We start from the raw sequence: 27659 nt of genomic DNA, 5'->3' as shown, positions 1-27659 counted from the left end.
TTCGCCACCATTATCAGTGTGGCTCTCTACGGTAAACCTGTTTGCGTTTGAGGGCAAACAATTCGTGGTGCTCATTGAAAGGGGAACAAGTTGTATTCGCTGCAGTGGTGACCAAGGGTGACTTTAGGACCCGCTGTGGCCCGTCTACCAGAACATGCATCTTCGTTGTGGGACCATGTGGGCGCTCGATGGACATTCGTAGAGGCTCTTGAACTTGGGCCAGTGAGTCAGCGCCATGTTCAACCTGCGCGGCAGGCGCGGAGACGTAAACATGACGCTTAATGTTTCGAACGCGGCGAAAGCGAAAAGTTAACTTTGTTCTTGGGATTGGACTAGCTGGTTGTTCATGGTGACGACTTTACCGCTCGAGTCCTTGGCTAGCGTCATGGCCTTGCATTACAGCTAGCAAAGCCTTTGTCAGAAGTATTAAGGCCATAATATCGCCTTGTTTTTGAGTTGTGCAGCCGAGTGCTATATGAACTCTTGCTTCCCACCCAGAGGTTCCCAACTTCTGGTATGCCGTAAACGCCAAGTATGAAGAAGGATGGACAGTTGAGCAAGTTGGTACTGGTTCATTGTGGAAGGCACGGCGCGAAAACAAAAGGACGAAAAGGAAGAAGACCACGCAGACAAGCGCTGTGTTTTCTTTCTTTCGTAAATACTTTTTTTTTTGTATTACGAACACACAGACTTTTTTTACAACTCATTCATGTGCTACAAACGAGACACGAGCACTTGCGCAAAACACATTGCAATGGCTGTAAAGAAACAAGCCACAACTACACGAAGAAACCTTACCGAAAATGATCCCTCCCCCGCATTGAACTTATGACAAAATTGTGAATTATTAAGGAAGAATACTTCTTTATCGACAAGCAAAAGAAGAAAACAAGATACCATAGAGACTAGCGCTCGTCTGCGAGGTCTTCTTCCTTTTCGTCCTGTTGTTTGTCTTCGCGCGGTACCTTCTACAATGCGACAGAGTATGCACAACTCGACAGCAAACTCTGTGGCTTGAATATCTTTTAATAAGGCTGTATATTCATTTCTTTTTGTACAGATCGTGGACGAAGTTCGTAAGGCACAGAATTAATTTGGGAAGGGTGAGCAAAATACTTCTCTCAAAGTCTGAGCAGCCAAGAGCGTAGCAAAGAATTATATACAATAGCGGAAAGTGAGACAGCAAAAGTACGGGAATGAACAAAGAGCGGGAAACGGTGTGTTCGCTGCTCGAACTGTGGCAGTCCCACTCCAATGAGCAGCCATTTTCGTTAACTCGGTTTGTGCAAGCAGTAAAATAACATCTTGAACTTGCTTTGTTGAGGAAGCAGTAGCTCAGCAGACACGGAGGACAAATCAGACATATTCTCCGTTGCATTGTTTTATAATGCTTATCCCATTACTACAAATTTCAGCTTACTACATCTTTTTGTCAGGATTTTGGGCAGACAGCTTCACTGGTACAGACAACATTGTATTTTACTTTTAGCAAACGTTTTTTATTTCATTTTTTTTTTCAGTTCATTTCTACATTGACAAGAACCAGTAGAGGAGGAAAATAGGAACATATTGAGACCTGGAAGAGGCCAGGTATAGCAACGGATCGATATCCGTTTCATATCTGGTTTCACCAAAGGCTTACTTTGGAACAATGGCGAAATTTATCGCGAAGGCTCTATATGGAACGAAGTGCAGCATGTCTAAAGCGGTATTCACACAGGCCACCTAGCTGTAACCAAGCGAGAGCCAGTGCGCATCACGTGACTGACGTCACCTCTCGGAGGGGCAGAGTGGTGATGTATATTGAGTTTGCGGAGAGGGGCCACTCGCTAAGCTGAAACAAACAATAGCCTCTTCCCACCCTCCTAGGCGGGGATTAGGGACCTTTTGTGTGTGCGTGTTTGTGTGTCTGACTGGCTCTCAGCTTGTGCTATGCTCCATAAATTTGGACATCGCTGTAGTACCTCCTGGCTGGCGACTGTTCCAATGTAGCGTTGCGAAAGTAGTTCTGCCGGCCGACGACATCATGCTCATCCCTACTGGCAGAGCTGCCTCGTGTGAATATTCCACTTGAAATGCAACAGTCAACAGAAAGAGAGTAGAGAGAAGACACCCTCTCTCCTGTTTGTAGCAAAGGAGTAGGTGATGAACAATTTGATTCATGTTTCTGGGGGCTTTGAGATTCATTGCATTCGCGAAAATAGCCAATTCTTTGCGTGCCACTCGGTGCGGTTTTTGCAAGCGGCTTAGCATTTCAAATGCGCGGAATCATTTGAGACTCGTGCACGTCGTATGCTTTTCTTCAAACATTCGAATTTTAGCACAGTCTATCATTATTCACATAAGCAGTGACTCCCAGATTGTGTTGTGCGTCTAGGGCTCAGTGCTAAAGCTTTCTATTGTGAACTTCAGCGCCGCATTAAGAATATGCTACGTAAGTGGGTAAAAATTCGACAGCAGCCTCACCTCTCCTGAGCAGTGCGCTTTCCACCTTTCTTCTGCACTTGCGACGCATCGTTGAAAATCCGTGTGCACACGCCCTGAAATATTAAAACAGAAACACCAGACCTTTTGTCTCGATTAATGACTCTTTTAATTAATACCCCGTGAGGAAGAAAACTGAGAGCTAGCTAATGGGCTAGAAATTAAATTATCACCAGAACAGAGTGGGTCAAGTATCAATAAATCTTGGCTGAGGCCAAGAAGGACAAACGAGCTTGTTTGACCGGTTGTCGCTTAGGAAAGATTCTAAAGAAGCACAGTAGCGGGCAGTGGATATTCAGGTTGACAGCAGAGGTTCGGAAGTGGATAACTTCGCCGCAGCTGGCGTAGGGCTGGGTCGATTGGACATATAGTCAAATGTCCTGCAGTTGACTTATTCGGCCGATAGCAGTTTCTATGTGCAGAAGCTACACAGTGGGCAAAGAGTGGACAACGAAACATAGTGGAGGGAACACTAAAATCTCGGTTCATGGCAGTTTTGGCTTCCGTTTCAATTAAAAGGATCGGAATCGAATTTGCAACGTTTTGGAACAGGCAGCCAAACTCCTAGCCGCTGAATTATCTAAGTGGGCGTTTGTTCTATCATTCAAATTTATCAGATTGGAATCAGTCTTGGACTGTCAAAAACTTCATTGAGGCGAATGAGTGAACCGAAATTCTGGCGGAATTTAATGTGGACTGCAAATCACGCAAGTTGTGAAATAACCCACTCACGACGTGAGTATAGCTTTCTGCGGGTACTGGAACCCATGGTGATCGCACAAGAAGTAAGAAAAGGTGCCAAAGTAGTTAAATACACTGTGCTTTTACATTCTATTGTGAAACTGCGTCTATGCAACGCTGTTTGTAAAAGCCAAAAGAAGACAAGATGGGGAAGTCTGCAGCCGTGTGCGTCTGTCCAAATAGAACATGAAAAGTGCACTGTGGTGCCGCGAGAAAGAGAAGAAGAAAGAATAGACTTTTTTAAAGAGCTTGAACTAGCAGGGTGCACTAGTGGGGCGCATTGTAGTTTAGATCTGTGCTGTGCGCTACGTGGGGTCACTGTTTATATTGGTGCATGATCATGCCCATAGGATTGATTACCTTGGTTATGCAGCAGTCCACGTGTCGATCTTTGGGTTTGGACCAATTGCTTCTACACTGCGAAGCTTTCATGAAGCTGCGCAGTTTTACTGTGCAGCTGCATATCAATTACCTGTTCTAGAACAGGGCGAATACGGGCTGGTTGACTCATGTTGATGAAGGGAAGGGAATAAAACAGCGCCACTGAAGACGGGACAAGAGGGGGACAAACACATGCACATTTTTACAAGATCCCGACGTCACGTGGCCATTTTTGCTTCGCTGAGACGGGACGCTGCACCAATGATCGACTACGTGAACATAAAAATATAGGGAACAGGTTACGCAGAAATCATCTTGTAATGCATTGCACAAAGTGTAAACATTGCGAACCACAACTCAATCGGACCACTACAATCACCTGATATAAAAATGAGACCTCGAGGCGCATTCCTGAGGCTTCCAATATACAAAGGTTACGAGACACCTGCATCAGCAGCCCGTCGATAACTTTATTCCCTAAGGAACATGCTTAACTTAATCAGTGACGTTGCTTGATTTTAGTCTGCTTAGTTGCTTAGTTAGCCACTGCTTAGTTGCTAGTCAGCGCATGTGTTTGTCCCTCTCTTTTCCCATCTTCAGCAGCGGCGCTGTATTGTTGCCTTCTTTAACTACTATAGCTTCTCCTAGCATAGTAACGCGACAACAGCATACCAGGTTAGCTCAAACAAGACGTCTCATGCTTTAGTATACAGATCTCGCACTGAATTCTCTTTGGTTCGCATATTTTATATAGGGCCTCACTACCTTCCTTGCTGACGTATATCCAAGGCTTCACTTTAAGCATTTCGCGAACTCACGTGGGCCAACGAGAGAAAGAAGAGGTTGTCTCCGGAGAACTGTTTGATGTCCCGCAATCGAATGTCCTTTTCGGGTCCGACGCGGGACTGGACGACGCGCTTGTACTCGCGGAAGAGCACGATGACCACAGCACTGTCGGCGATGTGGTCGTACAACTCCGAGTCATCGGCCAGCTTGAGCGAGCCGTGTGCGACGCGGAAACACTTTTCCACCTCGCTGTAGCGCGCCATCAGTGTCTCGCCCCACCAGTTGCGGTACTGGGCGCTGTCCGTGATGGTGCGACCTGCGGAGAGTTGCGACACCTTGATCCTAATAACGAACGCGAAAGAAGACATCTTAACCTCGAGACGTTCCATTTATCCTTGCAGGATACAAGCGGAATAACCCCGCCGGGGTGGCGCAATGGTTAGGGCCACGGTGTTGTTAGGGCGTTCGACTACTGTGCCCAAGGACGCGGGGTCGAATCCCGGCATCGGCGGCCGCTTTTCGACGGAGGCGAAAAGCTAGGCGCCCGTGTGCTGTGCGATGTCAGTGCACGTTAAAGAACCCCAGGTGGACAAAATTTCCGGAGTCCTCCACTACGGCGTCTCTCATAGCCTGAGTTGCTTGGGGACGTTAAACCCCAAAACCAAACCAAACCAAACCACAGGCGGAATACGCAAGGTGATGTTATCAAGCTTATATACATTATGGCTTGTGCGCTGATCACGTCCGGCTTGTAATAAACAAGAGCAATCTTAATTGGTGATCTGAGGCTTTATCGGGGACCCTACATCTGCTTTCGTAGTGCCAAGGTATCTTCTTCCGTCTTTAATTTAGGAGCCTTGTCAAAAGGTAGCTTGGTGGTGAGACTTCATAACCAAGCTAATGAAGTTCCCGAATTGAATTGATCGAAAGTCAGTTTCGGCTCTGACTGAACATATCCCTCCGGTGCTGTTAATCTCAAGTTATAAATTAAGGCATGGTGCTAGCATTAACTAGCCCAGTTAAGAGCATTAACAGTCATTATTTCTAAATTAAGTTTCCTTGTCTCCAGTCATTCCGGAATGCAGCAAGCTATTTTTCTACAAATCTTACCGTGTCACCCAAGTTCTCCATCGCCTGTCACACTGTATTCACCATTCAACGTACGCACTATACGACTGACAGGGAGTCAGACATCAATAACAATGCCGATAGAACGCATCATCTTACCCCGGTAGTCGATGGCCTGGAACATCTTCACACCGATTCTCCAGCCGTACATGGGTATCGAGAAAGGCCTGTGTGAAAATGCCGAGATGTTGGTCAGATCGTATTATAGTTTGAGGTAAATAAGAGGCCTTGCCGCACCACTATTCTAAAGCGGGTAGAAATCAGCCAATTTCACCTAATTCGGCAGAGACACTTCAGACTGCTTACGTACGTGAATGTGAAAGCATTACTTTTTGCGCGGCCGGGTTTCTTCATCCTGCGAGATGGTGCGTGTGCGTGGTTTGATGTCCACGAACACCGGTATGCATTCATAACTTCGAGTTGCACAGCGAAGACTGGAGACTACTAGTTGCAGTGTGGCAGCAATTTGTTCTCTATTTTATCCCAACTTTGCTCGTGTTCTCATTGGCTGGGTGGCTGCTCTCGCCCCGGCCTCTCATCTATATGTAGCGCACTGCAGAGCGCTTCGCCTTTAAGCGTCGCTGTCGCGGCTCTCTTTACACTAAGAGAGGCGAAAAGCAAGGCGCCCGTGTACTGTGCAATGTCAGTGCGCTTTAAATAACCCCAGGTGGTCGAAATTTCTGGAGGCCTCCACTACGGCGTCTCGCTTTGGCACGTTAAACCCCACAAACCAAACCAAACCTTACACTAATGGGTATTTGTCAGATGACGTCAATAAGCACGCACCGCTTTTTTTCTCCTTCCATGCCTGCATCCCCCACAGTATAGTGCTTTCACGTGTGCCGTGTCGGCATCATGACGTCACCCTATATGCATGCACCATATATCGACGCAGCGCATGCGCCTCGTTCAAAGATGTCACGATGACATCTTTTTGGGACCATCTCTCGGCCACAACAACGGTCGTCGACAGAATTCAGCCTCATGAGGCTAGTAATGCTTAATACGAACTGTTGTCAAAAACTGTTAGGAGAGGAAAAAATGAAGGATAAATAGGGAAGAGGAGAAACTGGAAGGAAAGGAAAGAAGCAAAAGAAGGAGAGATATACGGCCATAATCAGCCCAATAAGCTACAGAATTTAGATAAAATTTCAATGCGCTTTTTTTACACTTAAGCGGTGGACCAATGAAAATAAGTGAGAACGCTGCTCGTAGTATCCTTGACATGGTTAATATTGTCATAACAATATAGCGTCCCAAGACATAACAGGGTATAACAATATAGCGTCAACTTACAAGAATGAGTCCCCATAATACAGTGGTGGCTCAAACAAGCTTGCAGGAATATCTAAAAAAAGAAATAAAAATGATGTACGTACATTCAGGAAACTACAAAAATTCTCAACCTAAAAAAAAAAAAAGTTATTTACTCCAAAGGGAAAAAAGGCAGCTGTAGAGTCAAGTGCAGCGACCATCAACATAGACCGACACTCGTGGCTACTTTTTCGCAGGTTAAAATATTTCATTCTTAGCAGAACATGCAACAAAGCATAAAACATTTCAAGCATTGAACTAGGAAACAAACACGTAGTCAATCAAAATCTTCCATAAACAACATCAGCTATGTACCTGAAATAGGATTGATTTTTGACACAATTGTTACGGTTGAAATAGAAAAGGCAAGATCTCCTCTTGTGATGCACCTAAACGATTGTTCTGGCGCACACAAATAGTATGTATAACTTTAATGAAATGCAAATGTTTTGGTATGAACCCAGAATAATCGTCGCCCAGTTTATAACGCTGCCCGCAATTATAAATAAAAACTAGTTCCTTTTGGGGCCTATGCTCCCGCCAAGAAAGAAATTCAAATAAGGTATCGAAACTATCAAATGCAAAACGACTCACAAAGTGCGTTGTTGTCCGCGTCGTAGAACGGGTCCTGCTGGAATACGGAACCCTTCCATCTGCGTAAGCAAGCAGAGAAAATTCAGAACTTCGTTCGAGGGTCTTTGTAGTTCAATCGCCCCATTGGCGAATCCTTACTCGAAATCCTGGATGGTCTTGTGCGCTTGTGACTTGGCGAATTCAAATCCAGCGTTTCGGAAGCTCTTGACAATTTGTCCATACTTGTACTGTAGCTTTTTCTGCGTTTTGGAATGGCCAATGGAAAATACGTTCGTAAAACGGCACGACGGTTAAATGACTTTAGAAAGAGTTTTCACCATCAAACTTTTACATCTCACGCGCAAGACACACCTGGTCTTCTAAGCGAAACAATGAGCGAAAATTAGTTAATAAATGTGTATTGTAGAACGTTCAATGTCCATGAGCCTTATTATGACTTGAATTTGAAACCTTCTTTAGATTCTATTCGGGCTTTTATCCGCTGCCAGGTTTGTGTCTATGTTCCTGCATAGCTCCACGCTCGACTACGAGGGCAGTCACGCGTACTTTTACGCTAAGTTCAGGCCACGATGCAAGAACCATTTGGCTGTAAACACTCCGCCTGACGGCACAGCTAGATATGTGTTCAAGCATATTTTAATCGCAGGCAGGTGCCAACCCCACACGGGGTCTCGTGAAGCCGTGGAGCTGTGACCGCCATACTGCAGATAATATGGGAACATTCGGTGCTTTGGTTTGCACCCCCCCCCCCCCCCCTCCTTTTTTTTTCTTTACTTGAACGCGTGAGCGTCGACCGCCGAGTCAATAAGCGCCGTATGACGGAGCACAGCGGCAATGCGGTGAAAAGCCTGGTGCAGATTTCCTCGGCCAGGCTGTTACGGGAACCGAACCCAACCCTGTTTTTTTTTTTTTTGGCCCTTTATCATTTTTCTTCCGCTTTCTGCACGCCCTTGAGAAAAGATTAGCAAGGGGAATGTGGTGCCGCCTTCTTTCCTGTACGAATGAAAGGTGTGAACTGATAAGCGAAATAATTTGATCAGACGTCGTTGCTATTGCACTTCATGTTGTACAACACCTTTTATCTGCTTTCTTACCTATGAAAGAAATCCTTATTGAGGCTTTAATTTTCGTTTGCCTTTGCTCTCGAGAAAATAAAAAAATATTTCTGGTAAGACATTAGTAAGGCGTCTCTTTAATAATCAGCAGAACTTGCACTGAGAGATAACTATATTCTTTTTTTTTTTCGGCAGGGAAGTGATGTGTGAACTATAGGAAAAAGAAAAAAGTTCTGATACGCACACAGTATAATCAGTGGATGTATATCGCATTCCATCCAGTTCAAGTGCTACCACTTGACCCTTTATTTATAACTTGATGACAACATTAAAAAAATAAAAGTGATGAAGATGACAATGGTGCTCAAAGGAAGCGTGTGTGGGGTCCGGCTCCCTGAACAGCCAGGCAGAGGCTGCAGCAGACTGCTCATAGTGCGCACCGCACGCACGTATTTTCGCGCAGGTTATGACATAATGTTAGTAATCTAGAAACTAAAATTTAATAAATAGAGTGATGGTATAGTTAACCAATCTAAAACAATAATTAAGATATAGGGAGAAAAATGAGCATGATAGCTACTGCTACCACCCCGTTTCAAAGGGGACGCTCCTATATTCCATCCATTCATCCATCGTCGACGCTCGCGAGTTCAGGTCAAATATTGGAGGGTGTAGACGGGCTGTTTTTTGCACAAAAGGCATGGTTACTCGGTTGCAATGTCCTATCTGCTTTGACGATTGCCTGGCGCCACAGTTCCAGATGAGTACACTCCGACGGGGATTTAGAAAAGGGCACTCGATCCACGCATGTCTGATTGGCCGAATTGTAGTTGTATAAAGAAATACTTCTATATCATTATCCCATTTATTCGGGCTTTGGGCCTGTCTGGACGTTGCAGGTGCGTTGTAAACAACATATAATAGCCACCACGCGCATGAGCGGCAACAGCCGTCAATTGGCGACGATCATCGTGAGTGGAACCAAACCGTTACAAAAAAAAAAAACAAAAAAAAAAAAACACCTAGGTCTGAGCAAAACTTGGTCGTACACGGCGCCCACCTAATGTTCTGTATTGCACGTAGGCAGCACAAAACACAGCTAAGCGCAACCTGAAACGCAAGCTGTACACGACGTTTTGTGTCTTGAATGGCTTCGCAACCTCGTCTTCTTTGCCTTTGCATCGCACAGTAGCATTGCTGTGGTCGGCGGAAACACTACAGAGCGAGCATCACCTGTGCGCGCTCTCCACCATGGCGGATGGTGAGTGTCAACACTTAATATTCTTAAACCATGCCTTAGACATAAATATGAGTAGATTGCTCGCTCGATGAATTGATTGTGCCCACTTGACTATCTATTGATTGATCACTCACTCGATTAATTAATTGATTGATTTCGTAAAAATGTAATTCTGGTGGTTGGTGGTTACCACATGGTGTGTAAGAAAGTAACCTTTTTGGACAGGCTGCAGTGCGAGGAAGCTTACCCATGAGCGGTACCACTGCTTCATGTACTGGTACTCCTTGGTCTCGTATGGGTAAAAGTAGTAGATGCGCATTCGCCGCAGCTTGTTGTTGAGTGTGCTCTGCTCCGTGTGCGGGTAGAAGGAATTGATGGACATGCGCTTGAACGACTCCTTCAGGTTGGCGATGGCGCGGCTGGCCTGCGTGTAGCGGGCGAAAATACCGTGGCTTTGTCTCGCATTATTATCTTGTTGCTTCGCGCTGTTGCATGCGCTAATAACAGCAGCATAAATGCTCTCGCTGATGACAAGGGGAAGACAATTGGATATAATGGCTTCTTACGTTGGTAACCTTACTGCAGAATAACTTCTTCCTCGAGAATTTTAGTTCATGATGAAATCAGCGGATAAACACCGCAGCACCACGAGAAGTATTAGAATAGCGCTGCACTACTTCTCCTAAGTGGTCAGATATTATTGATCTTTCTATGCATTATTAACATCGTCTACTCCACGCGTTCACTATGGGACGTTTTATCAATTCTCTCAAATCCGGGCACACATACATACATACATACATACATACATACATACATACATACATACATACATACATACATACATACATACATACATACATGCATGCATGCATGCATGCATGCATGCATGCATGTATGTATGTATGTATGTATGTATGTATGTATGTATGTATGTATGTATGTATGTATGTATGTATGTATGTATGTATGTATGTATGTATGTATGTATGTATGTATGTATGTATGTATGTATGTGTGTGTGTGTGTGTGTGTGTGTGTGTGTGTGTGTGTGTGTGTGTGTGTATGTATGTATGTATGTATGTATGTATGTATGTATGTATGTATGTATGTATGTATGTATGTATGTATGTATGTATGTGTGTGTGTGTGTGTGTGTGTGTGTGTGTGTGTGTGTGTATGTATGTATGTATGTATGTATGTATGTATGTATGTATGTATGTATGTATGTATGTATGTATGTATGTATGTATGTATGTATGTATGTATGTATGTATGTATGTATGTATGTATGTATGTATGTATGTATGTATGTATGTATGTATGTATGTATGTATGTATGTATGTATGTATGTATGTATGTATGTATGTATGTATGTATGTATGTATGTATGTATGTATGTATGTATGTATGTATGTATGTATGTATGTATGTATGTATGTATGTATGTATGTATGTATGTATGTATGTATGTATGTATGTATGTATGTATGTATGTGCCCGGATTTGAGAGAATTAAGTTCATCGTTGTGAATGCATGCTTGCTGCCCCGACTCACCTCTGAGCGCTTGGCTTCGGTGTCCTTGAAGGTAATCTTGGCTGCCGTGAGCAGCAGCGGCTTGAAATACGGCTCCATGATGTCCAGACACCGGGTGCGCTTGGAAGGCGGAGGTCGCAGAGCATGACCGTACTTGTACATGAACTGCAGGATCTTGGACTCCTTGGGCATCAGCAGTGGGCTTAGGAACTGCACCAGCCGGAATACGATGTAGTTGTTCACCGTTCCCCTGCGCAGGGAGCCGAGGACATGCAAAAGCCGTCAATATACTCGCGCAATAACACCCCTTGAGAAGGTGGCATGCCTGCTATTACAACGCAGTGCTGTGAAAGAATGTGGTACAAGCAGGAAAAACTACGCGTCGGAGGGTCTACTGTACCGACGTCAGCGTACTACAGAGCTTTAAAAAATGTGGCGCAAAGAGCCTTCGTAGCGTGCGATAGAGCTAAATAATAAAGTACAGTCCCCATACGCTTAAGCTTCTGTGCACAGTACGGCACGAGCTAAACCGCTTGCGCGATAGGTCCGTGCATTCGTGCACACCTTCTTTGCTTTCTCACGATGCTTCGAAAAGCTATTGACAAACGTTTACGCTATGTAGTACATATTATGCAGTGCGAGATCCCAGAGATAGCCGTTACGATGTTTTAGATATGAGATGAAAATAATGTCAATAAAAGCAAGCAACATAGCACACGCCACTTATAGTAACATGGCTCCAGTAGAGGCCTGAGCTCTTTCGCTGTTTATCAGTTCAAGGGTGATGCTCTGCACATTCAGATCGGGCTACAGTGAAAGGTGCCGGCTTGTAGGCCAGTGGTCATGATTGCTTTTGGTTCCTTAGTGTTACGATCTGTTATATAGGCACCTAGTTGGTGTTTGTAAATGGCTGAGACATTGAGAAAATATGAAGTATGAACAAGAGGGCTTAACAGGGCGCAGCGCTAGCCTCATCCATGACTGGGCAGCACAAAGTGCTCAGCGATGCTAACACTATCACAGACGGCAAGCGGGCTTCACCTTATGCTTCTGCGCCTGGGGTGAAACAATAATTCCAGGTCTCGCAGGTGATAAAATTGGTTTACAGGAAAGAAAAGAAACAGTACCTGTCACTCTCTTTCTCTCTCTCAGTGTAAATACCTAAACCACTTAGTAACGGAAGGAAGAATGGTGGAAGTTAACGCGGAAAGAGAAACGGGCGCCGTAGTGAAGGGCTTCGGAGTAAATTCGAAATGACTTGTTGGTGCTTCTAAATGGCTGAGACATTGAGAAAACATGACGTATAAACAAGGGGACTTAACAGGGCGCAGCGCTAGCCTCAACCATGACTGGGCAGTACAAAGTGCTCTGCGACGCTAACACTCATTCACAGACGGCAAGCGGGCTTCACCTTTTGCTTCTGCGCCTGTGGTGAAACATAATTCCAGGTCTCGCAGGTGATAAAATTGGTTTACTGGAAAGGAAAGACGCACTACCTGTCACTCTCTCTCTCTGTGTGTGGACACCTAAACCACGCAGTAAGGGAAGGAAGAATGGTGGAAGTTAAAGCCGTTGTTGTGGCTGTGGGAAGAAGACAAAAAAATTTCACGGGCCTGCTACTGGCTCTGTAGCTGAGCCACCTCCGCTGCCTCGTGCGGACAGAGAGAGAAAGTAGAGAAGAAAGAAAAAGAAGAGGGAGAGAAAGACGCATGCCGCAGTAGCCGTCGTCCACCACCTAAGTGGTAGCGGGTGCAATGACGGCCTACAACAGATAAAAGTTCGGTGGCTGGCTAGCCCCCGTCGCAAGCGGCGTTGACCTACCGTCCCAGCCCCGTAGGGCCAGGAACAGCCACTCTTCACCCCCTCTTGCCCTTCCTAACCCGAAGTTAACGCGGGTGCTGTAGTGCAGGGCTTCGGAGTGAATTAGAGGTAACATGTTGGTGCTTATAAATAGCTGAGACATTGAGAAAACATGAAGTATGAACAAGAGGACTTAACAGGGCGCAGCGCTAGCCTCAGCCATGACTGGGCAGTACAAAGTGCTCTGCGATGCTAACACAATCACAGACGGCAAGCGGGCTTCACCTTATGCTTTTGCGCCTGCGGTGAAACATTGTTTCCAGGCCTCGCAGGTGATAAAATTGATTTAAAGGAAAGGAAAGAAGCAGTACCTGTCATTCTCTTTCTCTCTCTCAGTGTGAATACCCAAACCACGTCGTAACGGAAGGAAGAATGATGGAAGTTAAAGCAGAAAGAAAAACGGGTGCCGTAGTGGAAGGACTTCGGAGTAAATTCGACCACCTGAGGATCTTTAACATGCACTGACATCGCATAGCACACGGACGCCTCTCCGTTTCGTCTCTATCGAAACGCAGCTGCCGGTGATTGGGTTCGAATTCGGATACTCAGCCACAGTAGTCAGGCATCTTAACCACTGCGCCACTGTTGTGGGGCTTGTAGGGAAGCAGTTTCAGTAAAGAGGACGGTCCACACCGTCGCAATCGCCTCACTGACAAGCCTCATCCCGAAGGGCCACACTTTTTTTTTTTTTTTTTTGCGAGAACATATACGTAACTACTTGTCTCTGTGTAGACGGTTTTAGGCTCGTCACGGATGCATAGCTCAAAACTGTAAAAATAGCGTTGACACCCGTCAATCGGATTCTAAGATGCCGCGAAAATGGTTCAAGTTTAGTGTTAAGTTGAATTTATCGCTGTACTGACGAACGTCTGCTGAATAATAGCTGTTCTAGGCGTGTGAACTCACCATTCAGTGGTTTTCAGTGACTTCAGGAAGCGTGAGAAGTATTTCTCGGAGCGAAGCGCCACTTCGTCCTCGGGAGACATGTTCTCGCCAAGCACGTTGCTCAGGTACATGTAGATGTTCCACTGTGACACCGGAGAAAAACAAGTTAGAGGGTCTCTTAGATGTCTCTTAAGGCGAAAGCCTACCCTTCCTCTCACATGACTTGCCTCTCATCGTTTGTCTATTATAGGTGTTCTTTGCAGTGTTATATATAATTCTAATTGGTTTACATTAAAGGAAAGGCGCAGTATCTGTCATACTTTCTCCGGTGTGTTTGGACGGTACACTATCCCGCCTGCGCGTGGCGCTCCTTGGTGCGCGTTCAAATTTGGGATTGCAGATGGCAGGAACGCTAGGCAAGCACACCTCGCGGAATCTCACGGAATATAACACATCTCTCGCACAAATCTTTCCAATTTCACTCCCACCTTCATCTCTTCCTCAATGACAGTGTTCAGGTGTTCACAGAACAAGTGCAAGGGATACTGCACCTTTATTTCGTGTGAACCAATTATTTTGTAGCGAGAACTACACTGTTGTTGTGGCTGTAGGAAGAAGGAAAAGAAAATGTACGGGCCTGCTAATGGCTCTGTAGCTGAGCCACCTCCGCTGCCTCGTACAGACTAAAGATAAAATAGAGAAGAAAAAAAAAGAAGAGATAGAGAAAGACGTGCGCCGCAACAACGGCTGTCGTCCACCACCACCGAAGCGGTAGCGGGTGCAATGACGGCCTACAACAGATAAAATTCGGTGGCTGGCAAGCCCCCACCGCAAGCGGCGTTGACCTACCATCCCAGCCCCGTAGGGTCAGGAACTGCCACCCTTCACCACCTCCTTCTTCCGCCCAACTACACTAGCCGCAAATTCGCATTTTTGCTGTGGCGGGGATTCTAGATGGCATTGGCTGTGGTCGCATCGCTCCTTGCGCCTTTGCCTAATGTTTCCTGTGGAAACCTGAACCACATAGCAACAGTCCTACGATGACATTGTGTGTTAAAGACACAGTATCTGTCACATTTGTTCATACGGCTCTTCTTTCTCTCTTTCCACTTTCACTCGCACCTTCCTTCCTCTCTCTACGACACGGTTCAGGTGTCCACGGAACAAGTGTGACAGATACTGCGCCTTTCATTTTCTGTTCGGTATCATTAAGGCTGCGTATGCCCGTGTTTGGACTGCGTACGAAAATGTGACACCGTTCTGCGAACGGTCCACAGTATGAGCCATCAAAAAGCCTAAACATAGAAGCCTTAAAATAGAAATGAGCCTTAAAATAGAAGACGCAGAGCTCAGTGAGGTTTAATATAGTGGCAGTGTTGTGCAACGGTGACATTTGATACCTCATTCATCCAAACATTTATTTATCTGCTTGCTTCGTTTTTATGTTTCCTTCTACTGCAAGATCAGTCGGGATCCTAGAAGCATAGCGTTATTTGAAATTTTTTAGTGTGTGAAGTCAAATGCAGCTCTAGGCACTTGAGAACAAAACAGGCACAAAAATACACGGTAAAATTGCGTATAATACTTTGCCGCGTCAAAAAAAAAAAAGAAAAAAAAAAAAGAACAGAACACAGATAGCGTACAACATTGCTTTACCAAAGAAATTTTCATGCGGTATAGTATTCAACCTTTCTTTGCGTATCATTTATTTAACATTTTTTTTATAGGTGTCTGTTCTTCACGGTTCGACGCTATCGCTGGCTCCTAAACTCCTAAACTACATCCATGTGCCACATATGTTAGCAGTTACCTTGTCAAGGAAAAGCGAGCCGAGTTTGACCTTCTTGTAGTAGGGTGCTCTAGCGCGGGGGCTGGTGGTGCCCTTGGAGAGCATCTGCTCCAGCTTGAATATGCGCGCCGTCTCGTTGACGTTGTCGAACCCGAGCGTGATAGCCAAGTCATGGATCGCCTGCAGAACATCGCGTAAGCAACGCTTGAATGCCTATAGCTACTGTGTAAATTTAGCGTCGCAAATGGGTGAGCTTACCGATCATCGTAATAACCAGCACGAATATGCTTCTTGCTTTTGTGACCTCACGAGGAAACCACGCTTGATGAAACTATATGTATGCCTACAACTACGAAACGGCTTATTATATGTCGTGCCTCGTTATTGTGGACACTTTGGTTTCTGACCAAACCTATCCATAAAGCGAGTTATTCATAATAACGAGTCATGAAAAAAGAACGAAAAAGATTGTATTGAGAAAGAAATTGTAATTAATGACTGCTTTTGTACATAGCGGTGTGCACTGGACTCAAAATTTGACAGAACAAAATTTGATAGCCGCTACGTAGCTGCTTGAGATTCTCCTGAGACGAGGAAACAGCCGAGCGTCGATGCTATCCTCTTCTCTATGAATCCGTCTACTCGAAATGCCATGTCTGTTCTTAAACCTTGTCAGCCATCCTCTTGAGTAGCTGAAGTCAGTCACGCGGCTAACGCCTATACAGAGCGTAGAATATTTTTTCTTAGTAAACATCACACTGTTTTGGTGAACAAAACATTTCGTAAGTCACCGCAGCTAAAACTATCAAGACGGAGGAGAAGGAACGGTACCGCACCCATAATGCTGCCGAGGCAGCGAGCCTTCTCTTGAAGCATTTCGTCGCTCACGACAGTACCATTCGTGCCCACATTCCCGAACCACATTAACAAGGCGGGCTCCATTTCTTCGAACTGTGCTGGGTGTTGTCGGACTGTGGCTGACGCTGCGATGCCGACATTGAGCCATTTATCAGAGTTTTGTGTAGTATCGATGCTACCGCTGACCTGGCGAGGCTGAGGCCTAGTTTAACTTGGGCCCAGTCCCTCACGGCTTGGATTAACTGAGATCGCTTTTGCCGCTTGTATTCACCGATTTCGCGCTTCGCGCCTACGTTCAGCTCCGTTCTTTTGCTTTTAACTCCCGCCGTGCCAAAAGCCAGACTAAAGTTGAGGGTTACAGGCTCCGGATTCTTTGCACTCTTTTTGCATGCACTCCCTGCCTTTCCGTTCTTATGATTCTCTCTTTTTTGCTTGGTACTGTTTCTGTAAGGAAGCAAGGCAGACAATTTGGCAGGCTGCAATGCAGAGGGCTATCGAACAGCCCCTTCCTGACACCATTTGTATGTGTTCCTATGAAACAAACACTGCAAGCTGAAGTACAGTTTAGAACTACGGCTATCTGACTGCGAAGAGCGCAGACCTTGTCAAGACCGCATTGCTAACTCAAAGCGAAGCCGCCATGCGGACCGCCTGGGGTGCAAAATGTGGCACTTCGGCAGCGCAACAGTGAAGAAAACCTGGAAAATGAGAGGGAAGCGCGTCCAGGACGGGTCGCCCGGTCCCGGTTGCGTGCTCGTCGCCTTTCTTTTGTCACTGTACCTCGCGAGTTTGTCTTAGCTCTGACCAAAAAGCGTCAACAGCTTCATGGAACACACATTGTGCTTTGGGAAAGAAAAACTTCAGTTCCCGCCGCAACTTGAGGCGCTTGTCTTTCTTCCTGTCATTTTTTTCTTACGCTTTTGGCGGTGTCTCTCTTCATGTTCAGCAGAATTTATTGCAATCACATGTTGCTGTTTTCCCGATTGCGGCCTCTCATTGCGGCGCTTCCGCTACACTCGGAAATATCCCGGCGAGGTCTTTCTTACTTAGCTGACTCTCGCTTTGCTGTGCACTTTCCTCTCCGGTCTTGCCCCTCCCCCCTCCCCCTAAAACGGCGACACGCCCACTTTGGTTCTTTATATATATATATATATATATATATATATATATATATATATATATATATATATATATATATATATATATATATATATATTGTAAAGAAGACAAAGAACGGAAAATGCTGCGGCATCGCCATCACCATCGCTTGGCTCTGGCGCCCATCTCTCGTGCTGAAGCTGTGCCCTGCGGCTGGCAATTCGACCCTGCTCTGCCCGAATTACTGGCAGCGCTAGACGTTCAAACGAACTATTAAATCCACATCTCACTTGGTGGAGGTCAATCTGAGGTTCCCTGTACCCATCTCGCCCTGGAACTTCGCAGCAGAACGTTGACTACACCAATGACGGAGCCGACTTCATTGCACCTACCTCCGCCCGTCACCTGCACAGGTGCGATTCGTCAACGGGACCCCGCTACCTTCAGTGGAAGCAGCGATGACGACGTCGACGATTGGCTGACCACTTACGAACGGGTCAGCCGTCACAATAACTGGGACGACAACCGTAAGCTCACCAATGTCATCTTTTACTTGAGCGACGTCGCTAATCTGTGGTTTAGAAACCACGAGTCGGACTTTACTACCTGGGCGAGTTTCAAGACGAAATTTTCTGATGTCTTTGGCCGCCCCGCCGTCCGAAAACTCCGCGCGGAACAGCGTCTTCGGTCGCGACTGCAGCTACCCGGTGAAACGTTCACCAGTTACATTGAGGACATTGTTGATATGTGTCGTCGCGTTGACCCGACCATGACCGAGGCCGTTAAGATACGTCATGTCCTCATAGGAATTGATGACGGCGCTTTCAACATGCTCGTCGCCAAAGGCCCCACGACGGTCAAGGAAATCTACGACCTATGTCAAAGCTACGACGAACTCCGCAAGGAGCGTGTTTTGATTCGCCAGCCTCAAGCATCACTTGCTGGACTAGCCGCGGAGAGGGAGTCATCTAGCCTCTCTGAAAACATCAAGGCTTTTGTACGTCAGGAGGTCGCACGACAACTGTCCCTGCAGCCATATGTTAAGGAGTCGTCACCAACTGGCCTTGTTCCGGAGCTTCGCCGTGCAATCCAACAGCATGTATCTGAAGTCCTCCCTAATTCTGTTCCTCAATCACCTCCGGTCGCACCCTCAATGCCGTTCCCCACGCCCACAATTTCATCGTCCGGCGTTGCGCCACTGAGCTATGCTCCAGCATTCGCGCCGGCTCCTCCCCAGGTATTGCGTCGCTCATATGCCGAAGTTACTTCAAGTCCACCTCCTGAGCCAGCATATGCCTATGCTTCGCCCCCTATGCGTTCGGCACCAACAGCGTTTGCTCCCCCCTTGCGTCAGACACCATCTCCATGGCGCACTGCAGACAACAGGCCTATTTGCTACCACTGCGGCATCCCTGGGCACACTACACGCTACTGCCGGCGCCGAATAAATATGGCCTTTGCTGCGCGGCCTGCGCCACCTTATTTGGCCCCCCAATTCCCCGTCCCATCGGGTCCTCCAACAGCATCCCCTGACCCTCCGGACTTCCTGCCTCGACGTTCGCCATCACCACGTCGCCGCTCCATTTCGCCAATGCGCCGACGACCCGCTACTCAGCCGGAAAACTAACCGCCGCAGTTCGCGAGGCACGAACTGCGTATTCGACAGAATTTCAAAGTCCTCGTCTTAATCCCGCGAATGTTACTGCTGTCATCGTTGAAGGTGTTCATACTCTTGCGCTCGTCGACACCGGTGCCGCTGTATCAGTTATCAGCCAAAAACTCTGCCGCTCCCTCCGAAAAGTGACTACGCCTCTCGAGGGACTATCGCTTCGTACCGCATCCGCTCACAGTGTACAGCCGACAGCTATCTGCACTGCTCGCGTCGTCATTGCTGCAGCCTTGTACATCATCGAATTCGTCGTTCTCCCCACATGTTCTCATGACGTCATTCTCGGCTGGGATTTCCTGTCCCAGCATCATGCTATCATTGACTGCGCCAGTCCTCAAGTAGAGCTCATTGAATCGAGTGATGCACCGTCTGATGCCCTGTTCCACGAGCCGTGTCCTCGTTTTGCGACCAAACTCCTCGTAGCTCATGACACAACCATCCCACCCGGAAGCGCTGTTCTGGTTCCCCTCACTGCCTCTTTTACCACCGCCGCGACAGTCCTCTTTGTGCCCTCTAACGTTGTCTGCCGCCGCCGCCACTTACCGCTGCCGTTTGCCGTCCTTGACATGAACAACGGCGCTAGCACACTTCTGGTAGCCAATCCTCTTGCGTCTCCCGCTATGTTGATCGAAGGGGAGTGCCTTGGCCGCATCGAGCCCGTGGACCTTCTGTTCGCCTTTGATGATGTGTCATTCCCTGTTTGCCAAGTTGACGCCTTGACCCCAACTCGTGTGGCTTCCGATCCGCTACAGCGGGACCTTTTTGACCATTCTGTGGACAGCGCTCTAGAGCCGCGCCACCGCGAGCAACTTCTTGACCTTCTACACCAATTCCGCTCCTCCTTCGACATCCCGCAATCTTCCTTGGGCCGCACGACGACCATTTCCCACCTCATCGACACTGGCGCTCATCCACCTCTCCATCAGCGGCCGTATCGTGTGTCGCCGACTGAGCGCCGTGTTATTGCCCAACAAGTCGATGACATGCTCCAACGCGGAATAATTAGAGAATCCTGTAGCCCATGGTCGTCTCCTGTGGTCCTAGTTAAAAAGAAGGATGGCTCCATACGATTTTGTGTTGATTATCGCCGTCTCAACAAAATCACTCGTCGTGATGTGTACCCCCTCCCACGAATCGACGATGCCCTAGACTGCTTGCAAGGCGCAGAATTCTTTTCCTCACTCGATTTACGCTCCGGGTATTGGCAGGTGCCCATGGCAGAGGCGGATCGTCCTAAGACCGCCTTTATTACTCCAGACGGACTATACGAATTTAATGTTATGCCATTCGGACTCTGTAACGCCCCAGCCACATTTGAAAGAATGATGGACACTGTACTGCGCGGCCTGAAATGGAACATCTGTTTATGCTACCTTGATGATATCGTCGTCTTTTCAACCGACTTCCCGACCCACCTGACTCGACTTCGCCAGGTCTTCACCTGCCTAACCCGCGCCGGTCTTCAACTGAACCTCAAAAAGTGCCGCTTTGGTGCCCGCCAGCTCACAATACTCGGACATGTTGTGTGTAAAGATGGAGTTCTGCCTGATCCTGAGAAGCTGCGCGCCGTCGCTGACTTTCCGAAACCGACCACTTTGAAACAACTGCGAAGCTTCGTGGGCCTCTGCTCGTACTTTCGTCGTTTTGTTCGGAATTTCGCAACCATTATAGCCCCCCTTACACAGCTCTTGAAAGGCACCCCTAACCTCTCCTCTTGGTCGCCAGCCTGCGATGATGCATTCGCGACACTGCGCAATGTTCTAACGTCACCGCCAATCCTTCGCCATTACGACCCTACTGCACCTACAGAACTTCACACCGATGCCAGTGGTGTCGGCCTCGGCGCCGTCCTCGCCCAGCGCAAGCCTGGCTTCTCCGAATACGTTGTCGCCTACGCCAGCCGTGCTCTCACCAAAGCCGAGTCCAACTACTCCGTTACCGAAAAGGAGTGCTTAGCAATCGTGTGGGCTGTAACGAAGTTCCGCCCTTACTTATACGGCCACTCCTTCGAGGTAGTTACAGATCATCACGCTCTCTGCTGGCTCGCGTCTCTCAAGGATCCGTCTGGCCGTCTCGGGCGCTGGGCTCTCAGGCTTCAGGAATACGACATCCGTGTAGTGTACCGCTCTGGCCGCAAGCACTCTGACGCCGACGCTCTGTCTCGGTCACCGGTGTGCTCGCCTAACTCATCGTCCCCTCCTCAAACACTCTTGTCAGCACTCACCATTGAGGATATGCCTTTCGAGCAACGACAAGATCCTTGGGTTTCTAACCTGCTAGATATCCTTGGCACTACTTCCGCGGCTACGCATCCTCGGGCACTCCGCCGACAGGCCTCCCATTTCGCCATTCGGGAAGGCCTTCTCTACCGAAGGAACTACAACTCAGACGGCAGAACGTGGCTTCTTGTCATTCCGCGCCACCTCCGCTCAAAGGTTTGTGCCCACCATCATAGTGACCCGCAAAGCGCTCATGCCGGCGTCCTCAAAACATATGATCGAATTCGTCAAAGGTACTACTGGCGGGGAATGTACAATTTCGTACGTCGCTACATTCGCTCTTGTACCGCCTGTCAACAACGCAAGATTTCTCGCCACCCTGCTGGCCCTCTTCAGCCTTTACCGTGTCCAGCTCGCCCGTTTGATCGCGTGGGAATCGACCTCTATGGTCCGCTACCATGCAGTGCCGCTGGTAATCGATGGGTCATCGTCGCCGTCGACCACCTGACCCGTTACGCCGAGACTGCTGCACTTCCCGCGGCGACGGCTCGAGAGGTAGCCCATTTTCTTCTGCACCACTTCATTCTTCGACACGGCGCCCCCCGCGAGCTACTGAGTGATAGAGGTCATGTCTTTCTTTCCGAAGTAGTCCAAGAGCTCCTGTCGTCTTGTAAATCGATACATCGAGCTACAACTGCGTACCACCCGCAAACAAATGGCCTCACGGAGCGCTTCAACCGTACGCTTGGGGACATGCTCGCAATGTATGTTACATCTGAATCTGGAAGCTCGAACTGGGACCAAGTACTGCCATTCGTAACGTTCGCGTACAACACTGCCACCCAAGCAACAACTGGTTTTTCGCCCTTCTTCCTCTTATACGGCCGTGAACCATCATGTACTCTGGACACAATTTTGCCATACCATCCAGATGCCTCTGAGTACAGTGCTTTGTCAGACATTGTACAGAAGGCCGAGGAATGCCGTCAGCTAGCTCGCACGTTTACCTCCAACACTCAAGGCTATCGCAAAGATCAGCATGATACCGATACTCCTGCTCCCACGTTCCAGGCCGACAGCTTCGTTTGGCTATGCGTTCCTGCCACCAACAAACTAGACACCAAATACCACGGACCTTATCGCGTCTTGGAACGCACATCCCCTGTGAACTACGTCATCGAGCCAGTCACCCCTTCTTCCGACCACCGCCGTCGCGGCCGCGAGATTGTCCACGTTAGCCGCCTCAAGCCATATTACAACCCTCTGGTCGTCTCTTCTCCCTGAGTCGCCAGGATGGCGACTTCTTCACGTGGGGGAAATGTAAAGAAGACAAAGAACGGAAAATGCTGCGGCATCGCCATCACCATCGCTTGGCTCTGGCGCCCATCTCTCGTGCTGAAGCTGTGCCCTGCGGCTGGCAATTCGACCCTGCTCTGCCCGAATTACTGGCAGCGCTAGACGTTCAAACGAACTATTAAATCCAACATCTCAATATATATATATATATATATATATATATATATATATATATATATATATATATATATATATATATATATATATATATATATATGGTTGGTTGGGTGTCTGGGGTTTAACGTCCCAAAGCGACTCAGGCTATGAGATGCGCCGCAGTGGAGGACTCCGGAAATTTCGACCACCTGGGGTTCTTTAACGTGCACTGACATCGCACAGCACACGGACGCCTTGATTTTCGCCTCCATCGAAAAGCGGCCGCCGAGGGCCGGGATTCTATTCGATCCCGCGTCCTTGGGCACAGTGGTCTGCGCCACCCCGGCGAGGCTATGTATGATGTATGAGGCTATGTAAATATATATATATATATATATATATATATATATATATATATATATATATATATATACACATAAAGGCTCGAGTAACCACAGATTTTCTTGTTGTTTTGCTTGAAGAGCATGATCGTTTCAGGCATGTTTAACTATCAGGACTGCACTGCCTTCAAAAGCGTCGCTTTAAAGCAGTCTAATTCCCATACGTCACTCAAGAATTGAGATTTGAGGTAGGACTGGTAACCTAAACTGCCACTGTTTTCAATCACATTTCATTAAGATAGTTTTGCTCAACTCAAAGCGGTGATGAGGCACGGTTAACAGTGCTGAACGACTGGAACTTTACGGCTGTTCCACAGAGTGGTGGCCGCGAAGACGTGCGCAACCTAGAGATACCCACCTGCAGGTATTCGCGCTGGAATTCGGCGTCCTCAAAGAGCGCCCGGGGCGCCGACAGCTCCGGCTCGTCCAGGTGCACGATCATGCGCTGGCGGTTCTCGAGGTCGACGTCCTTGCGCACCGTGATAAGAGGGAAGAACCAGAAGTTGCGGCCCACGCGGGATGCCAGCGTGTGCGGCTCCAGGTCGAAGCTCTTGGGGAGGAAGAAAGGCTTGTGGTTGTACGTCATGTCGGCGAACACGCTCTGCAGCTGCTCCTTGGCATCGGTCACACCCTGCATGCACTCCTGAAACAGGTTCACCCCATAGCGCAGGTAGAAGTTGTCCGTGGGCTTCATGTTGGCATGCCCTGTAACACGAGGCAGGCGATGATCGGTCGATGAGTACGTGGGGTTGACTACACATGGCAGCAAGTCTGCTCACGATAACCTTCAATGGGCACTGTGAACGAGTGAGTGAGTGAGTGAGTGAGTGAGTGAGTGAGTGAGTGAGTGAGTGAGTGAGTGGAGTGAGTAGAGTGAGTGGAGTGAGTGGAGTGAGTGAGTGAGTGAGTGGTCTTTAATAATCAATGAAGCTGGCACGAAGGCCTATTCAAGGGAGTGAGGTAGTAGGGACGGGAAGGTCAAATTTCGGTGTCAATGACTGCCTCACGCGCAAACTCCTATAGGGATAGCAGCGTGGGTCGGTGTTGTCCAATTACTGAATGCCTACGTCGGGCAGTCTTTCACATAACGCCGCAGCTAACGACGTATGCTGTATGCTAATGGGTATGTGTGGCATTAGAGAGGAACTAATTAATATTTTCATCAAGCTAATAGTAAAGCGCATATCGGTGAGAGGCGAATGTAGCAGCTGAAGATAGCCATTAATGATGAGGCGCGCTGACGATAGAAATTAACGATGTCGCATCATACTCTTGAAAGCGGAGCACAGCTGTCTCCCAATTTATTTATTTCTCTAGGGACGAGTTTCCTCGCATATATCGGAGACGTACATCAATAATTAGAAGCAATATGCGGCCGCAAGTCATGTATTCGTCCGTTTCGACGAAAGCGGCGGAGTTAAAAATATTTCCTAATTATTTAGGCAAAAATGCGCACAAATTCTGCTGAGTCTGGTACCTACATAAGCGCTATTCGACAGTTACTTTGAAGAAGATTATGCTCGCTTTTGTGAAAGGCCCTCGATGATCTTGAGATCAACATTTTGCGTTCGCAATGTTTAGCATTCACGAGCCCCTACCTCTCACAGTCTGCCCGATGTTTCATCACTCCCACAATATATCCAGTGCAACCTGCGCCTGGCTTTCACCCAAAGTTTATTTTTATTCCTGCCTGGAAACAAAGTGTTTGAAAACGCCATTAGGCGAATCAGTCTTTGTGGTGGGTAAAGAAAGAGAGCCAGTGACTCACAATTGGCGAGCACCTCTTCGACGGCCGCCCTGAGCTGCTCCTGGGCACCCTGTGTGATGGGGTACTTGGATGCCGAGTTGGCCACGCTCACGTGGTAACCCTTGCACGCGTACGTGTAGAAGTCGTCGCAGGGCTCGCGGCTCCACTCCACGTAGCCCATGACGCGACGAGCTGCGAACGTTGTCATCATACACGCCGGCCATCGGCGCGTGCTGTTCAGCGCTGTACACAAAATGAGGAGGAGCAAGCGACTCATTGCCAACCATACCTTGCTCGAAGCACGTTGCGTTCTCGCAAAAGACTGCATTCTGGAGATTTAGCGGTGCCTTGTTCACGGCTGAAAAAGAAGAGAGGGAAGGATAGAAGGCCTGACTTTGAATGAATGGCGGCTGGGATAAAAAAGGTATTCGCACCGTGTACAGGACCGTGCAATGGAGGCTTGTTAACCGGTTTGACCTACAATTAGCATTTTACACCCATGGCTCACAGTGCATGGAGTAACAAATGCGTGTTGAAACCAAAGGTTGCCAATAATTTGACGCAGCGCTGACTCCAGAATGTTCACTGATGACTGACGTGACAAGTGGCGCACTTCGTGCATGGTGTCTCGAGAATAAGACCTGAGTCGTCCCGCCTCCGGTATTGTTTAAAAGCGCTCTTATATTGATGTGATGGCACTGGGGTACTTGAAAATGAAAATACCTGACTAGTGGGTAACGTCCTGTGTCTGCTACGAAAGTACTGGTCTCGCCATGTCAAGCACCCCGCCATTCATTCATCGCCCTCAAGGTCAAATGACCTTGTAACATCGCCTATCTCTCGACCAATCAGGAAATTTTGCAGCTGAGTGGTAGTTGCCGTGGCAGGTGGTACGTGACATGGCCTAGCGATCTTATTGATTAGCGGTGTGTGTGACATTGCAAAACCACGTGACCTGGCCGAGTCAGTAGGATGCTTCGGCAGGGAGTTCTCAGCGGTTGTGACATTGTCCACAGGGTCGCAACCTCAGTCTTTCAAAGTGTCTCAGAAAAAAGACGCTTTGAAGGAAGAAAACTCTGCATGTTAAAAGAAGGGTGTTCAAGCATAATAGAACCTCTGCCCTTTTGGTTGCGAACCGAGCTCGTCCCGTTTAAATTACCGAGGTGCGTGCATTCAAGGCAATAGTTTGGCGGCTTTATATACGACCGCTAATAGCCGCCACATATTACATTAGTGTAGCATTTACATGAAACTAAGTTTACCACTTTGCATTATTAAGCAACCTTCCTATTTTAGCTACTTAGCCCAACTACTTAGTTCTACTCATTTACTCTGCTAATGAAGACTACATCCAAGCCTGCCCACCACGGCCTAGCTAGTCACGTGCGGGCTGTGCCCTGCATGCTCCCAACTCACGGTTGGTCTGCAGCGTGAGCACCACGAAGAGAGTGAGGGACAAGACGATGAGCAGCACCAGGCAAATGCTGGTGATGAGTCCGACCTCGATTTTGCGTCGGTTGGGGCTCTCCTCGATCATGTCCAGCCTGCGGTCGCAGACAAGTGAGCCGCATGACAATGTTTACCTTTCGACAACTGCCGCTTTAGATACACGACCAATAAAAGAAGACAATGAGCAATGAAAAGCTATTAGGTAAGGAAAAATAGAGTGAAACGAGACAGCTTCCTAACTGGGCTGCTGCAGTTTTTTACACATGAGATCAAAATAAAACTCGACGCTTTTTTATTTTCAATATATAAGCACTATTTTTCACAGCAATTCATGCTCTTACCAACTTTATTTGCAGCTGTTATAACTCATAACGCTGCTATAACAGCTGTTATAACGGCGTGGGCAGCGTGAGCAGCACCGGGAGACGAGTATAAATGCAAGTGAAGCCAAGCACGCGTGAAACAAGCCTACTGGTGAGGCACATTCCTCCTCCTCTGTGGCCTCGAATAGGCTCATGATGGCGCGGTGACGTCCTTACAGCTTTGCCACGCCAATCCCTCACTGCAAGCATGCAGGCAGGCCTGTTGAGGAGTAGCCGCGTCGGTCTACCCGCGATCCCAACGAGTCAGTTCTCTGTCTACGACTATAGGCAGAAGCTCTGCACCTATCGCTGTGGTGCTCGCTCACCATGTCCGAGGCGGCGGTCTGGCCGTCGCCGAGACATGGGGTGTGGTGGTGGTGGCGGTGGCGGCGGTGGCGGTGGTGGTCGTGTTGCGCCGTTCCGAGGTGAAGGTGGACATGACGACGTCGATCTGTGTACTCAGCGTGTGCCTGGCAGCTTGTCTGGCTCCTCGGTCAGGCCATACGGGCTCAGCGAGACTCGCAGTAGTTCCGAAGCGGCGCTCGCGATGCCGGCCGCCCCCTCAGTGCTCCCATGCCATGGCGCGTGCACCGAAGCACCGCGCAATCA

The 27659-nt window shown here is 47.9% G+C and overlaps 1 protein-coding gene across 1 annotated transcript; it reads right to left on the bottom strand.

Annotated features, from left to right (window-relative positions):
* Nucleotides 1–144: 144 nt before the first annotated feature.
* On the bottom strand, nucleotides 145–27489 carry LOC146191333 (neprilysin-1-like). The gene is made up of 16 exons (XM_084599913.1): nucleotides 27377–27489; nucleotides 26656–26783; nucleotides 25529–25597; nucleotides 25261–25431; nucleotides 23851–24197; nucleotides 15817–15975; nucleotides 14028–14149; nucleotides 11283–11511; nucleotides 9971–10147; nucleotides 7567–7667; nucleotides 7429–7487; nucleotides 6817–6868; nucleotides 5620–5687; nucleotides 4425–4708; nucleotides 2467–2540; nucleotides 145–244 (listed from the first exon to the last, which is right to left on the bottom strand). Exons 1-16 carry the CDS (start codon nucleotides 27487–27489, stop codon nucleotides 145–147), a joined length of 2253 nt encoding a protein of 750 aa, XP_084456039.1.
* Between the last annotated feature and the right edge of the window lie 170 nt (nucleotides 27490–27659).

Source organism: Amblyomma maculatum, chromosome 4, assembly GCF_055883805.1.
Source record: "Amblyomma maculatum isolate TAMU_Amacu chromosome 4, ASM5588380v1, whole genome shotgun sequence".
NCBI classification, from domain to species: Eukaryota; Metazoa; Arthropoda; class Arachnida; order Ixodida; family Ixodidae; genus Amblyomma; species Amblyomma maculatum.
This window is presented reverse-complemented; position numbering and strand designations above follow the sequence as displayed.

Coding starts and splice junctions, on each gene's coding strand:
- LOC146191333 (XM_084599913.1), bottom strand. CDS start 27,489: ATGTCCACCTTCACCTCGGAACGGCGCAACACGACCACCACCGCCACC. Junction 25,598..26,655: donor GCTCACGCTGCAGACCAACC/GTGAGTTGGGAG, acceptor CTTCTTTTTCAG/CCGTGAACAAGGCACCGCTA. Junction 11,512..14,027: donor TCACTGAAAACCACTGAATG/GTGAGTTCACAC, acceptor CTCCCTGCGCAG/GGGAACGGTGAACAACTACA.